At 38.5% G+C, this 13,925-nt stretch overlaps 1 protein-coding gene and 2 non-coding genes across 4 annotated transcripts in view; all 3 read left to right on the top strand.

Annotated features, from left to right (window-relative positions):
* Window positions 1–13,925, top strand: part of Wdr43 (WD repeat domain 43) — a 52,217-nt gene that overhangs the window by 23,371 nt on the left and 14,921 nt on the right. For both annotated transcript variants that reach the window (XM_048353200.1, XM_048353201.1), the window contains exons 8-12: window positions 913–1,084; window positions 3,212–3,298; window positions 4,805–4,939; window positions 7,350–7,481; window positions 12,582–12,668. In XM_048353200.1, the coding sequence (XP_048209157.1) occupies window positions 913–1,084; window positions 3,212–3,298; window positions 4,805–4,939; window positions 7,350–7,481; window positions 12,582–12,668 (613 nt within the window). The remainder of the gene's footprint in view (window positions 1–912; window positions 1,085–3,211; window positions 3,299–4,804; window positions 4,940–7,349; window positions 7,482–12,581; window positions 12,669–13,925) is intronic.
* LOC125356944 lies at window positions 4,153–4,230 on the top strand. Its single transcript, XR_007211986.1, has one exon. It is a non-coding gene; the product is annotated as a small nucleolar RNA SNORD53/SNORD92 (small nucleolar RNA).
* LOC125356945 lies at window positions 5,190–5,268 on the top strand. The gene has a single exon (XR_007211987.1). It is a non-coding gene; the product is annotated as a small nucleolar RNA SNORD53/SNORD92 (small nucleolar RNA).

The raw sequence follows: 13,925 nt of genomic DNA, 5'->3' as shown, positions 1-13,925 counted from the left end.
CTCTGCATTTAGAGACAGTTGTAGCAGCAGAATTGTTAAGATGAGTGATAATAAGGACAGTAGAATGCCTGAACTTGGGGTTGTAGAGGGTGTGTATTCAACTGGAAATAAGAGGTAATTAGATGTTAGGGTGTGAGGAATGTGTGGCTGAGATATAATGAAGCACATGGCATTAGAGACTATAGCATTTTAGAAGGATCTTGATATAGAAACTTGTAAGAAAGGAATTTGTCAAGCTTAGTGTTGTAAATAACAGCCAAAGGGAAGCATCATAAATTGATGTGTTGAACTGAAACCAATTTGCACTATTTAAAGACACGTGAAATGAGTGACTGAGATGGCAGCAAGAGGAAGAAGGGAAGAAGGGAGAAATAATTGAAGTAACAAGCAACAGTGGAAAGCAAAATGCACGCTGAAATCATATCCAAGGCCTCAGGCTGAAAAGTTGTGGGAGAGAAAAATGGCTACTCCTTGGGAGAGATGCAAGGGTGAGCCAGGGTATCGGAAGAAGGTGAAGAACACCTTTAGAGAAGACATGGAGAGCATATTGATACTTAAGCTGCATTCAGGCTGGACTGTGGCTTTGGGGAGTTGAAGGTGATTGGAGATAGGATTGAATGGGAGAGCATAGGATTGAAAAATTATTTTAGGAACTTGGTGCCTCCTTAACAAAATGAGATAGAGGTGCAAGTTGTTCCCAAAGTGTGTGTGTGTGTGTGTGTGTGTGTGTGTGTGTGTGTGTGTGTGTGTTCTTGAAAGGCACTGTAGTGGTTTGGGGGCCCTGGCTATTTCTGATGGGATTGTGGAGCTTATGAGAACATTGTATTTTTGTAACTTGGTACCACCTTCTGAGAATTAGTAAGAGATAATGTTATTTCAAATTCTCTAATCTTATTTCTCCTCCATTTCTAGACATTGCAAAAAGCCTTTGATGTCCAGCTGCACAATTCAAATAGCAACACCTGGGAAAGGCAAGAAATCATCACCAAAACCTATCCCTATTCTAGCAGCTGGCTTCTGCACAGACAAAATGTCTTTGCTGCTTGTGTATGGCAATTGGTTTCAGCCTACTATTGAGCGAGTGGTATGTAGATGCTATTCTGGGATAAAAAAATATTCAGCATTAAACTATATGGAAAGGATTGATTTCTTAAAAGGCCACATTTGCAAATATATTATTTAATTAAAGGATCTTTCACTGTGGTTTAATATGTGAGACTTTATATTCAGTTGAACATGCCTTATAGTAGCATTTTCACACCTAGTTGAGATAATGCTGTTGGAGGTAATATCATCTTCCCTTTTCCAGTATCCTGTTTTAGTGTGAGTAGATTTTTACATGGCTAGGAAAGCTCTTGTTTTTAATTAAAAAGTGCTTTCTTTTTTTATCTTTTCCTGAGGTGCCAGGTCTTAGTACTAGGGCCTCATATATCCTAGGCAAGCACTCTACTATTCTCTCTCTCTCTCTCTCTCTCTCTCTCTCTCTCTCTCTCTCTCTCTCTCTCTCTCTCTCTCTCTCTCTCTCTCTCAGTTGTGGGGCTTAAACTCTAGGCCCATGCATTGCCCTGAGCTCTTCAATTCAAGGCTAGCGCTCTGCTACTTGAGCTACTCTGCCACTTCTAGTTTTCTAGTGGTTAATTGTAGATAAGAGTCTCACAAACTTTCCTGCCCTGGCTTTTGAACCGTGATCCTCAGATCTCAGTCTCCTGAGTAGCTAGGATTACAGGCATGAGCCATTGGCACCCCGCTTTGAGCCACATTCTTTTCTCACATAGAGTACTTTTAAAAATTAATATGCATTGGGGCTGGGAATGCGGATTAGCAGCAGAGTGCTTGCTCAGCATGCATGAAGCCCTGGGTTTTGATTCCTTAGCACCACATAAACAGAAAAAGTTGGAAGTGGTGCTGTGGCTCAAGTGGCAGCAAAAGGAAACCAGGGACAGTGCTCAGGCCCTGAGTTCAAGCCCCAAGAACTGGTAAAAAAAAAAAAAACACGCACATAGTTTAATAAAAAAGGGAGAAAATTTGTGCATACCCGTAGCATACCCTTCTGTTGTACAGAAGTAAATTTTGTCTTGCTGAGGTGAATAAAGGAGACTAGTTAATTGAAGCTATGGACATGCCTGCTTTGCCACATGTGACGCTCCTTTCTAGAAATAGCTGGTTACCTGTTTGCTTTTATAGATATTGACTGGTAATAATAGCATATAGAATCACATCAAATCATAGGTTGTGTGTGTGTGCTTGCCTGCATATATGCCTGGTACTAGATCTTGAACTCAGGGCTTATACTCTGTCACTTAGCCTTTTCTCTCTAATCTGATGTGTTGTTATGTGAGTCATGGCTTCCACTCCTTTTTTTCTGCCCTGGTTAATTGGAGGGAGAGTTTCCTAGATTTTCCTGCCTGGGTTAACTTTGAACCGTGATCCTCCTCCCCCTCATGAGTAGCTAGGATTACAGGCGTGAGCCACTGATGCCTGGTACCACACTTTTTTGTTACATACGTAATTGGCTGCATGTAATAGGCACACACAGATCCATTTCAAAGCATTTTGTTAGTTACCAAATCCATCTTTGGCTTGTGGGAAGGACAACTAGCAAATTTTAGAGGAGATTTTCTTTTTTAAAGATTATTTTTTTGGTTAAATTTAAGTCACTATTCACTTTTGCGCACAGATTTTTCTTTATAAGATGTGAACTTTTAAAATCTGGTATATCTTAAAACTGTTGGTCTTTTAAAACTATGTGTGGGGCTGGGGATGTGGCCTAGTGGCAAGAGCGCTTGCCTTGTATACATGAAGCCCAGGGTTCGATTCCCCAGCACCACATATATAGAAAACGGCCAAAGGTGGCGCTGTGGCTCAGGTGGCAGAGTGCTATGCTAGCCTTGAGCAAAAAGAAGCCAGGGACAGTGCTCAGGACCTGAGTCCAAGCCCCAGGCTGGCAAAAAAAAAAAACCCAAAAAACTATGTGTGCGAAAAATTGAAATAGTTTGTAAGTAAGGAAGTAAACATTGAACCCATGTTTCCAGTTTAACTCAGCAGCTGTCAGAGTGGTAACTCACCACTGTTAAATATTTTTCTACTTGTTATATAGTTGTATTTTTTTATAAGAATGTATTATTATTTTTCACTTTGTTCTTATTCCAAGTTGCTTTTTTGACATGGTTTATTTTCTTTCACCCCCCCCTTTAAAACTCCCTATTTCCAGGCTTTAAACTCCAAAGAAGCTCATATGTGTTTAGTACGGGATATTTCAAATTCCTGGGCCCCCAAAGTAGAAACGGCTGTGACAAAGGTGAGCACATTACAGGTGTAAATTTGAGAATTGCAATGAGATTGAATTGATTAACATGTAGTATATTTATACTGTGTTTATCTGTTTTTGGGGGGGCCGGGGGATAGGAGGGTAGTGGTAATGGGGAGAACAGATTCCATAGCCCAGGTTGGCTTGGAACTCAAAATCTTGCCTCTGCCTCCTGAGTGCTAAGATTACAGTTGTGTGTCTCCATGCCTGGCTTTTCTTTTTTTTTTTTGAAATTGGAAGCTATTTCCCCCCCCCCTCCCTTTTTTTTGTTGTTGTTGTTGCCAGTCCTTGGGCCTTGGACTCAGGGCCTGAGCGCTGTCCCTGGCTTCTTTTTGCTCAAGGCTAGCACTCTGCCACTTGAGCCACAGCGCCACTTCTGGCCATTTTCTATATATGTGGTGCTGGGGAATCAAACCCAGGGCTTCATGTATATGAGGCAAGCACTCTTGCCGCTAGGCCATATTCCCAGCCCTGGCTTTTCTTTAATGGTTCTTTGTGATGTGATCTTGCAAATTTTATGGGATTGTGCCTCTAGATAACCAAACTGTAAGGTTTTATTTCTGTACCCCTGTTTACTGAGTTACTGTATTGATGGCTAACAGTTTTAGATTTTCTTTAGTTCCTCTCTGTTCACATGTATGGTCATCTCAGTAACAGACTTCAGTAAATGATTTTATCAATGATATACAACGTTGTTTAGAAGAATGCTGTATTTCAGGTTGCAATTAAACCATAGCTCGGCTGGAATTTATTAACACATAGAAGAATATCAGTGCTTTCTCCGCTTATGAATGTCACTTGGTGTTTACTGTTGGGTGGTTTAATGAGAAAGGGAAGGCTATGACTTGCTATGATGACATCCACATGGTTTCGCTTCTGGCTGAGTTTCAGAGATGACACCTTTCTCTTGGCTGTCTGAGCATTTCTGGTAGACTGAATTCTGACGGAGTCATAATATGTAGACTTACTTTTTAACATTTAAAAAGTCTGTTTTCTGCTTAATCAGTAGACTTTTCCCTCCTTTTAACTCTTAATGTAAGTTATAAAAACATCAACGTTCAGTATATTATGTAAAGACTTACTTGCTACTGGGTGCCGGTGCCTTATGCCTGAAATCCTACCTACTCAGGAGGCTGAGATTTAATGATGGCAGTTTGAAGCCGGTCTGAGTAGGAGAGTCTCAGTGGCTCTTGCATCCAAGTAACTACCCAAAAGCTTGAAGTAGAGCTGTGCCTCAAATGGTACTAGTGTACTAGCCTTGATCAAAAAAACCTCAAGAGTCAGTTTCCTAGGCCTTGAGTTCAAGCCCCATGATGGGTACAAAAAACAACTTAATTTGCTAAAATTTTTATTAATGCTTATTTTGAGTTCTTATGGTAAATAAGTTACATTGTATTTCCTGAAGAAAAGCCTTTAGAAAGCTGTTTGTTTTCACATTGTTAAAGCTTAGGAGCTAAAGCATTTTCTTTTCCATACCCCTGATACTGTGTTGGACAGGTGAGAACACCAGTCATGGATTCTGAAGTAAAAGTCCTGGTTCCTGGAATCCCTGGACACCATGCGCCTGTCAAGCCTCCTCTTCCCCCACAAGCAAAGGAAGTAGACAGCAAGAGGAAATTAGGGGGTAAAGAGGTAATGCAGCCACTCGAATATGAGGTTTCAGAATGCTTAACAGATATTTTGCATAGAGCCAAAAAGTTAGGTTTTCAGAGGTTTGCTGAGATTGCTGTTGATGCATCATTTTTATTTCAAGCACCTTATTTAGATTGATACCTTTGCGAGACTCAGTCTTTGTTCAGAGAAAATGGAACTAAAACAAGATAAAAGATTAGCCGTTTATAGTTAAATGGATGGCAGGAATTTGAATAAATTAAGCCATGGTTTGCTGTGATGATTTCCATTGGGTTTCGCATGTTGCTGAATTCCAGTGATGCCTCATTTTCTCTTGGCTGTCTGAGCAATCCTGGCAGTTTTCGTGGCAGTTGGTCTTAAAACAAAACAAAACTATTTATTGTTAAAGTGATATATAGAGGGGTTATAGTTTCATATGTAAGGCAGTGGGTACATTTCTTGTGTAACTTGTTATCTCCTCCCTCATTTTCCCCTTCCCCTTCTCCGTCTCCCCCCCTACCCCCCCGCAGTTGGACTTTAAAAGTGGGTCTTATTAGTCTATAAACCATCCTTATAAACTTGATGTCTTATTCTCCTCCTGAACCCTGTCCCTTTCTATGCTTACTATATCTACACTGCAGTCTTTTTTCATATGCCATTTACATTCTTCATTCTTGAGCAAGTAGGATTTTCACTGTTTTATTCTAGAAAAGACCTTAAACATACACAATTCTATTATTACTAATGTGTTGTGCAGGGGGATTACCATTTTCCTTTTTGGACAATGTCACCCTTCACTTTCCCCCTCCTGTTCCAGATTATAAGTGATATAGTTCATTTTCTACATAGTGTATGTTGAGTAGCGTGATTGCATTTGCCCTCTCTCCCTCCCTTCCCAAATAAGAAAAAAGCTCAAAGCAAAAATAAGTCTTTACCACCATCAACAGAAAAAAGCCATGTTTTCCATTTTGTGGAGCTAGCTTTCATAAATAGTACTTTAAATATCCAGAGGAGTTAAACCTTTGTGTTCCTCCTCTAAGGGTATCTTTCTTTAGTCTGTATGAATGTCAGAGTCCTTGATGTCCAGTCATACTTAAGATCTAGCTTCTACGTAAGAGAAAACATGTGCCATTTGTCTGTCTGTGCTTGGCTTACCTCACTTAATATGATTTGTTCTAGGTCCATCCATTTGTCTGTAAATGGTGCAATATTAATCTTTAATGGATTCCATTGTATATGTGTGCCCTATTTTATGAATCCCCTCATCTGTTGTAGATTATCTGGGCTGGTTCCATAACTTGGTTATTGGGAATAGTGTAGCAGTGAGCATGGATGTGTATCTTTACCATATCCTGACCTGTAATCTTCTGGGTAGATGCCCTGGAGTGGTATGGTTGTGTTGTGGGAAGATTTAACATTTCGTTTTTTGAGAAACCTCCATACTGCCAGAGTTACATTAGTTTACATTGCCACCAACAAAGCAGTATAGTTCCTTTCCCCCCATATCCCCGCCACCATTTGTTTGAATTCTTGATGTTGGCCAATCTAACTGGGGTGAGATGAAATTTCAAAGTTGTTTTAATTTGTATTTCTAGAAAAGGAACATTTTTTAAGAGTTAATGTTTATGGTTCTTTATTTGACGGAGGATTGGAGATGACCCAGCTCTTAATGCAAAAATATTCCTTCATAATATGATACTTGACCTTAAAAATGAAGTGCAAACTTTTTTTCTTAATGGCTTGGCCTAAATTCATTTCTAATTTCCTCCTGCTGTTTTAATGTTTTTAATGTAGGTTAAACCAAGTGTAGGGAGTTTTCCAGAGCTCATTGGTGGGCTTTCCTAGGCTATAATCTCTTAGGCTAGCTTTAGTCAGGAATCAGTTACATTGAGTTGGGTCTTTGTATAGTAAATTGCAATATATTTGTACTTAAAAATGTATTACTTATCAAGGACACTTCAGTAAGGCATATTCTACCTAATTAAAAATGTTTTACAGTTGTTTAGGAGCAACATTGCTCCTTTGATACTTTGTTTCCTTTTACTTGATCTGAGCTTAATGCCAAGGGATAGTTAAGACTTGATAGTTCTTTTCTTGCCCTATAGTACAACAAGATTCTAGGCTCTTGAATTCCTGTGAAGGGAATGACTTATATTTTCTAATCATATGCTTCTCTTTCCTTCCTTCCTTCCTTCCTTCCTTCCTTCCTTCCTTCCTTCCTTCCTTCCTTCCTTCCTTCCTTCCTTCCTTCCTTCCCCTCTTCCTCTCTCTGTCTCTCTCTCTCTTTTCTAGAATCTGGAATCTTAGATGCCAGTGTCACTATTGTCTCTATATTCCTGTAGTGAGATTGGATTGAGATGAGCTGAATATATTTGTACTTGTCAGTTTGAGGCCTGGTCTGGTTAAACCTTAAGTAATTTCTGTCATATAGGTTAGCATTGAAGAACGCCTGGGAGCAATGGATATAGATACAAAAGGAAATAAGGAGGACCTTCTGCAGACGAATAGCTTTCCAGTTCTTCTGACACAGGGTTTAGAGAGCAATGATTTCGAAATGCTAAATGTAAGTATTACAGCCACTTTTCACTGAAAAAAATGTTTATTTTCACTTAGGAGCACATTCTCAGAGTGATAATCGTGCTATATGGCAGTTTTTAACAATGATTTCGAGCTCGGTCAAATGTATTTATTACTTGGTGGCATTATACAGACAGTCACTAACCTACCATGGGATTGTGTTGAATCTTTTAAACCTGGAATGCATTTTCTCATAGAAATACTGTTCAGAGTTTTGTTAGGTTCTTAGGCTTTAGCTTACCAAAGCCTGTATAAAGTATAGCTGAACTGTAACACTCAGCATTCTAGATCACAATTTATATTTTTTTCTGTAGGAAAATGCGTTCCTGAGTTTTTACTCTGGATTCCAGAAACTTATTTCCCCCTGGCCGTGAGAGGGGCCGGTGAGGTGGAACCTTGGCAATGGGTAGGAGGCTTGAGGGAAATTCAGGAGGGGTGGGGGTTATATTGTAAAATATTTTGAGGTAAAGTACCAGAAACTGTATAAAGAGAAGTATTTATAATTTTTGTGTAAGTTAGTGACTGTTCGTGTGAAGTTACTCAAAAGTAGTCCTTCAATTTCAATTTAGAAAATTTGTGTGTAAACAATTGAATTTAATGTTAAAGCAGATTAATTTTCACTTTGTTAAGTGCTTTCTTAATGATTCACAAGTGTTGTACTTTGAATTAGTATAGCTGTGACTTAAATCTAAAGTGTAAGTGTCTTTTATTTCATCTTATTCATAGTATTTAATGTTTGCATAATTTGGTCAAAAGAAAGGAATCCAATCTTTGAACCACAAATTACCTTCAAAGTAGTTTGTGAATGTAGGTGTTTTAGAAGGTTGGTTTTAATTTATTGTGGTAAAGAAACATAGGCAAAAATATCTCCTAGGTTATGATTTCTTAGAAATGATCAAATATTTCATCTAGGGATATACATAATACCCCTACCTCTATTCAGTTGAAAAACAACCACCATTCATTACATTCTATACAAGTAAACATCAATTATGTAAAATACCAAATGTCCTTGATGATTACATTTCCTTATAACCATAAGCCTTTGTTCTTATTTTTTATTTCTTCCAAATAGGATCCCAATAAAATCCACATTGTACTTGGCTGATTGGCTTAAGTCTCTTATAGTTGATATTTTTTTAAAAGAAAGCTAGGTTCTTTGTGGTATTACTCATTTTGCTACTCTGCTCAGTGTGTTTGCTATGTATAGTAATTTAGATCTAGAAATTTGAAGGTAATTATGAAAGTTACAGTGAAGAGCTTTCCAAACAGCCTCTTTTTAAAAATAGCTAAAAAATACAGCCATATTCTTGTGGTATTTAACCCATTTTATACGCAGAAAAAGAAAGAGCCAAGTCAAAACACAAACAACCTGCAGTGTAAAGACACATACATGGAAGGAAGAGTACAGGAAGTGAGCAAGGACAAGAATACAACAAGGAGGGTAAAATACCTGTCCCAGAAAACTGGACTGGAAAATTATGGCAATAGTAAGGCAGAAGAAATGTAACCTAGCGAAATAATTTACAGCTTAATGCAAATAGAAACTTAGTGCTTTGTGTGTAATTGATAACATCCATAAATGATAAATGCTTTAAAATAGAACATTTACTTAAATATTTTGCAAAGGTTCCACTTTCAGTTAATAGTACCAAATAGCATTTGGGTAAATGTAATGTTGATGACTATACCTCCAATTGAAAAATGTAACACTTGGGGCTGGCAGCGTGGTTTAGTTGCAGAGCCCTTGCCTAGCATCCATGAAGTCATGGGTTCAATTCCTCAGTAGCACATGAAAAGGTGGAAGTAGCATTATGGCTCAAGTGGTAGAGTGTTATCCTTGAGCTTTTTGCTCAGGGACAGTGCCCAGGCCTTGAGTTCAAGCCCTAGGACTGGCAAGAAAAAAGAAAATTGCAACACTTGAGAGAATAAACAGAGACTTAAGGAAATAGAGATTAACCCCTGGAGATATGTTAGAATTTTCAGTATTGTAACAGTGAGGAAGTCTCTCCTAATTAATGTGTTTAACCTACTCATAATTAAAAGTCAATTAAAATAGCCAGTGTCAGCTACATTTTAGAAATTGACAAAGGATCCTAAATTTCTCTGAAAGTTCAAGAGACATGAAATATAACCAAAGCAACAAAAATAGTAACTTTGGAAGAATTACCCTCTATCCTTTAAGGTAAAAAGTAAAAGCTGGGTGTTAGTGACTCACACCTGTTATCCTAGCTATTCATGAGGCTGAGATCTGAGTTTCATGGTTCAAATGAAGCCAGCATGGGCAAGAAAGTCCATGATATTCTTATCTCCAGTTAGCTACCAGAAAACCTGACGTGGTGCTGTGGTTCAATTGGTAAAGCTCTATCCTTGAGCTGAAGAGCTCAGGGATAGCACTCAGGCTCAGAGTTCAAGCCCGGACCCAAGGGGGGCGGGGAGAGATAAACTCAGTATGTTTGGATGCTAGTGAAAGAAAATGGGGATTAAGAGAATGAAATAGAGCTTAGAATAATATCAAATAATTGGGAAAGTTGCTTTACCTCAAGCTTTCTTGAAAATCAACATAGAATAGGCCACAGATGGAAATATAAGGTCTGAAAACTAAACTTGTAGAAGAAAGTAAGCTCCTTAAACACATTTTATTAAAGTTAAAAGGAAAAAACAGGTCAATGGATTTCTCTCATTAGAAGCTTACTGCTCTTGAAGAGTCAATGTTAGGCAAGTCATACTAGTAGTAGTAGTGCCTGCAATCCCAGCACACTGGAAGCTGAGGCACAAAGGTTGTGAGCTCAAGACAATGTAAGTTACTTAGTAAGATCCTGCTTCCAAAAACAAAACAAAAAAACATAACATTAGAGCCGTGGAAAGACTAGCCATATATTGGGAAAAAACACTTTTAGATAAAGTTTTGTCTAGAAAATACTTAGAGACACTCTTAATAACAAGAATCAAAAGAATAACAAGTTTGATAACAAGTTTGAATAGATGCTTCCTAGAAGAATTCAAATGGACAGTTAAAACACATGTAAATGTGTTCCTAATTTGTAATCATGTTTATGTGAAATGGTAAAGGCACTTTGGAAACCAGTTTGTCAATTAACAAAGGATGCAACTAATCTAGTCATTCTGCTTGAATACCTATAGCCACTTTAATTCTAATAGCTAAACATCTTTCTGCATGAATGAATGGAAATGATTCAATAGATAAACTGATAGGTTAATAATTTATCAAAAATATAAGGAGAACTAAATGCCTGTGGCTTACCCTAGCTACTCAGGATACTGAAACCTGAAAATCTCTGATTAACTGGGAAAAATCTGGATCTAGAGACATGGCTCAATTGGTATATTTCCAGGTGTGACCAAAAATAACTGTGCTCCAACTTAAAGCCCCAGTACACCCCCTCCCACACCCCCACCCCCAAAAAGGAGAGAATTAAGAATGGATGAAGGGGGCTGGGAATATGGCTTAGTGGTAAGGTGCTCACCTTGTATACATGAAGCCCTGGGTTCGATTCCTCGGCATCACATATATAGAAAAAAGCTAGAAGTGGAGCTGTGGCCCAAGAGGTAGAGTGCTAGCCTTGGACAGAAAGAAGCCAGGGACAATGCTCAGGCCCTGAGTCCATGCCCCATGTCTGGCAACAAAAACAAAACAAATTAAAAAAGAATGGATGAAGGGCTCATTACATAGTTTTCTTTGTATAAAAATTCTGGAGATAGTCTAGCAGTTGTCCGTTTTGTGGTGCTGGGGACCTAATCTGTAGTACATGCTAAACAAATGCTCTACCACTGATTTACAGTTCTCAAACTTTGAGTATAAACAGTGGGCAACAACAATTTTGTGATTATATTCTATAGCCACTTTCCTTAGTCACTTAAGACAGTATAGCTTGGTTTGGAAGAAAGATGAAGGATTTTTAAAAAGCATGATGGATCTCAAAAAGTGATGTGCAGTACTTCTCCAGTCATTTGTCTAGACGATTGGAACTTTATGAAAACCGATATATAAAAAGGAAGTGATGAGGAATTCTCATCAAGTACACTCTGGATACATGAATGTTAGGTTGCAGCATACTGTACAAAGTATTTTAAATATGCTTAAAAATTAGCTTATTTTGCTATTTGTTGGCTTGTTTTTGTGGTACTGGTTATTGAACCTAAGGCCTTAGTCAAGTGCCCTAGGTATCAATGTCTACCCCCCTATTCTCTGGGGCATTTGAACTGAGCATTTTGTGGTTTCTGGGATGGTCCTCAATCTTGTAAGCCATTCAATCAAGTTTTGCTTGTTGCTGGTTGTTTTGGGGACTTTGGGGACTGGCTTAGAACCAAGATCCTCTGGATACGAGTAGCTCCTGAGTAGCTATGACTATAGAAGTGAGCCACTGCTTCCAGTGGCTTTTTCTTTCTTAGTTCTAAAGCCCAAGGTGGCCTCAACTCCTGCTTTTGGTACATTGTTTTATAGGTAAATAAAATCTGATGGAATTTGGAAGGATATGTTAGGAATTGGTAAAAAATAAATTAGAAACCTGTAGTCCAACTCAGTTTTTTTCGAAGCTTTGAGTGATAAAATCAAGGCCCTGAGTTCATTCGTCAGTATCAGCATCATAGAAAGAAAAACTCCCATAAGTGCAATGTTATTGTTTGGTTCTCCCTATCCCTTTCTGTTTTAGTGGCGGTACTGGGGTTTGGACTGAGCACTTGGTACTTGTTAGGCAGGCACTAACTATCACTTGAATTGATTTATGAGCTGTTCTGTTCACTGTTTCAGAGATGACTCCTGGATGTAGTTCAGACTTAGTAAAATGGAGGGTAGAGAACATGTCTAAAATGTTACTTACTTACCTATAGTAAATGTCTAGAGATGGTCTTTTGTGTTTCGTATAAATAAGTTGACAAGAAATATTTTGATGCCTGAAAAACTGTACATGGATCTGTAAGACATAATAACATCTAGTTCTTCCAACCTTGATTTACCAAACTCAGTGGTGGGTAGCTTATTGCCTGTGCCAGTTTTAGAGACAGTTTGTCTTGTAGTATCCCATGATTAAGAGTGCTTATCTTGATCCTTTTATTTTTCTCACAGAAAGTACTTCAAACTAGGAATTTAAACCTTATAAAGAAGACTGTGTTAAGGATACCCTTGCATGCTGTTATCCCATTGTTGCAAGAGGTAATTACTGTTCTTTACCTTGTAAGGTCCTCATGTTACGTGAAATAGAGGGGAGAATGTTGTGTCTAGGGGAATGGGCTTGTAATTTGTAAGGAAAGTGTATGTCATTGCAGTGAATGGCAGATGAAAAGGTGGATGAAAATGCTTGGCCGGAAAGCCGGTCCTGACAGAGCCCCCTAGTTCTTTCTTTGGCTTTTCCTATTATGTCCTGTAAGGTATCCTAAGCCAACATTGAAAACATTTTTGTGTATTTGACTTTCTGTCTTGTAGATGAGCTGCTAAGCTTTTTGCCGGCTTCTGCCAGCAGTAGGGACTTGTGGAGAAGGGTGTATAGATTTGTAATAGTCCAGCTTCTTGTCCCTGTGGAGTTCCTTCATGATTTCTGACAGATGGGCGACCTGTCTTTGCCTAACTAGGTTTGTTTCACAGTATTAAGAAAGGGGTGGGTAGGTAGCAGCCAGGGAATAGGCTTGCATCCAGAGTTGCATGACTCCCAACTTGTCCAGATCCCAGTTGTCCAGATGTCCATTCTGGGTGTCAGTGAAGATGAAACTGCCTGTGTACATGTAAAATCCAAGGCATTTTGTAATCCTTGTTTACCTTACGGAAAATAATTTCCTTTCTTTTAAGAGTACAATAAATTCCACTGAAGCTTTGAAAGAGTGGAAACAAATTACCAAAAACTAGACTTATAAAAGCAATGGTACTTTGTAATTAGGAGCCTTACCTGGATTACATTAGTCAAACATGCAGTATTTTGGTAGAATAGTTTTAGTATTAACAGTATTGGCTAGTTTACCATTATTGGTAGAGAAAAATAAGTGTTCTTTTGTTTTTTAAACAGCGTAATAAAATCTCATCTTAGAATGTTTTACTTCAGGCTGGGAATGTGGCTTAGTGGTAGAGTGCTTGCCTAGTATGCATGAAGTCCTGGGTTCAATTCCTCGATACCATATAGACAGAGAAGGCTGGAAGTGGCACTGTAGCTCTAGTGGTAGAGAGCTAGCCGTGAGCAAAAGAAGTTCAGGGAAAGACAGTGCCCAGGCCCTGAGTTGAGTTCAAGCCCCAGGACTGGGAAAAAAAGAATGTTCCTTCAAGGTAAAATTTTTACCTATATATTTTTAAAAAACTAGGAAGAAAATTGACTTATAAAACTCTCCCCTTTTAAGAATACAATTTAGTGGCTTTTAGGATGTTCATTGGTTATAGAATAGTTGCCACCTCAGAAATTCCTTATCTATTAGTAGTGGTGATTCC

The sequence above is a fragment of the Perognathus longimembris genome, chromosome 8 (assembly GCF_023159225.1).
Source record: "Perognathus longimembris pacificus isolate PPM17 chromosome 8, ASM2315922v1, whole genome shotgun sequence".
NCBI lineage: Eukaryota > Metazoa > Chordata > Mammalia > Rodentia > Heteromyidae > Perognathus > Perognathus longimembris.
This window is presented reverse-complemented; position numbering and strand designations above follow the sequence as displayed.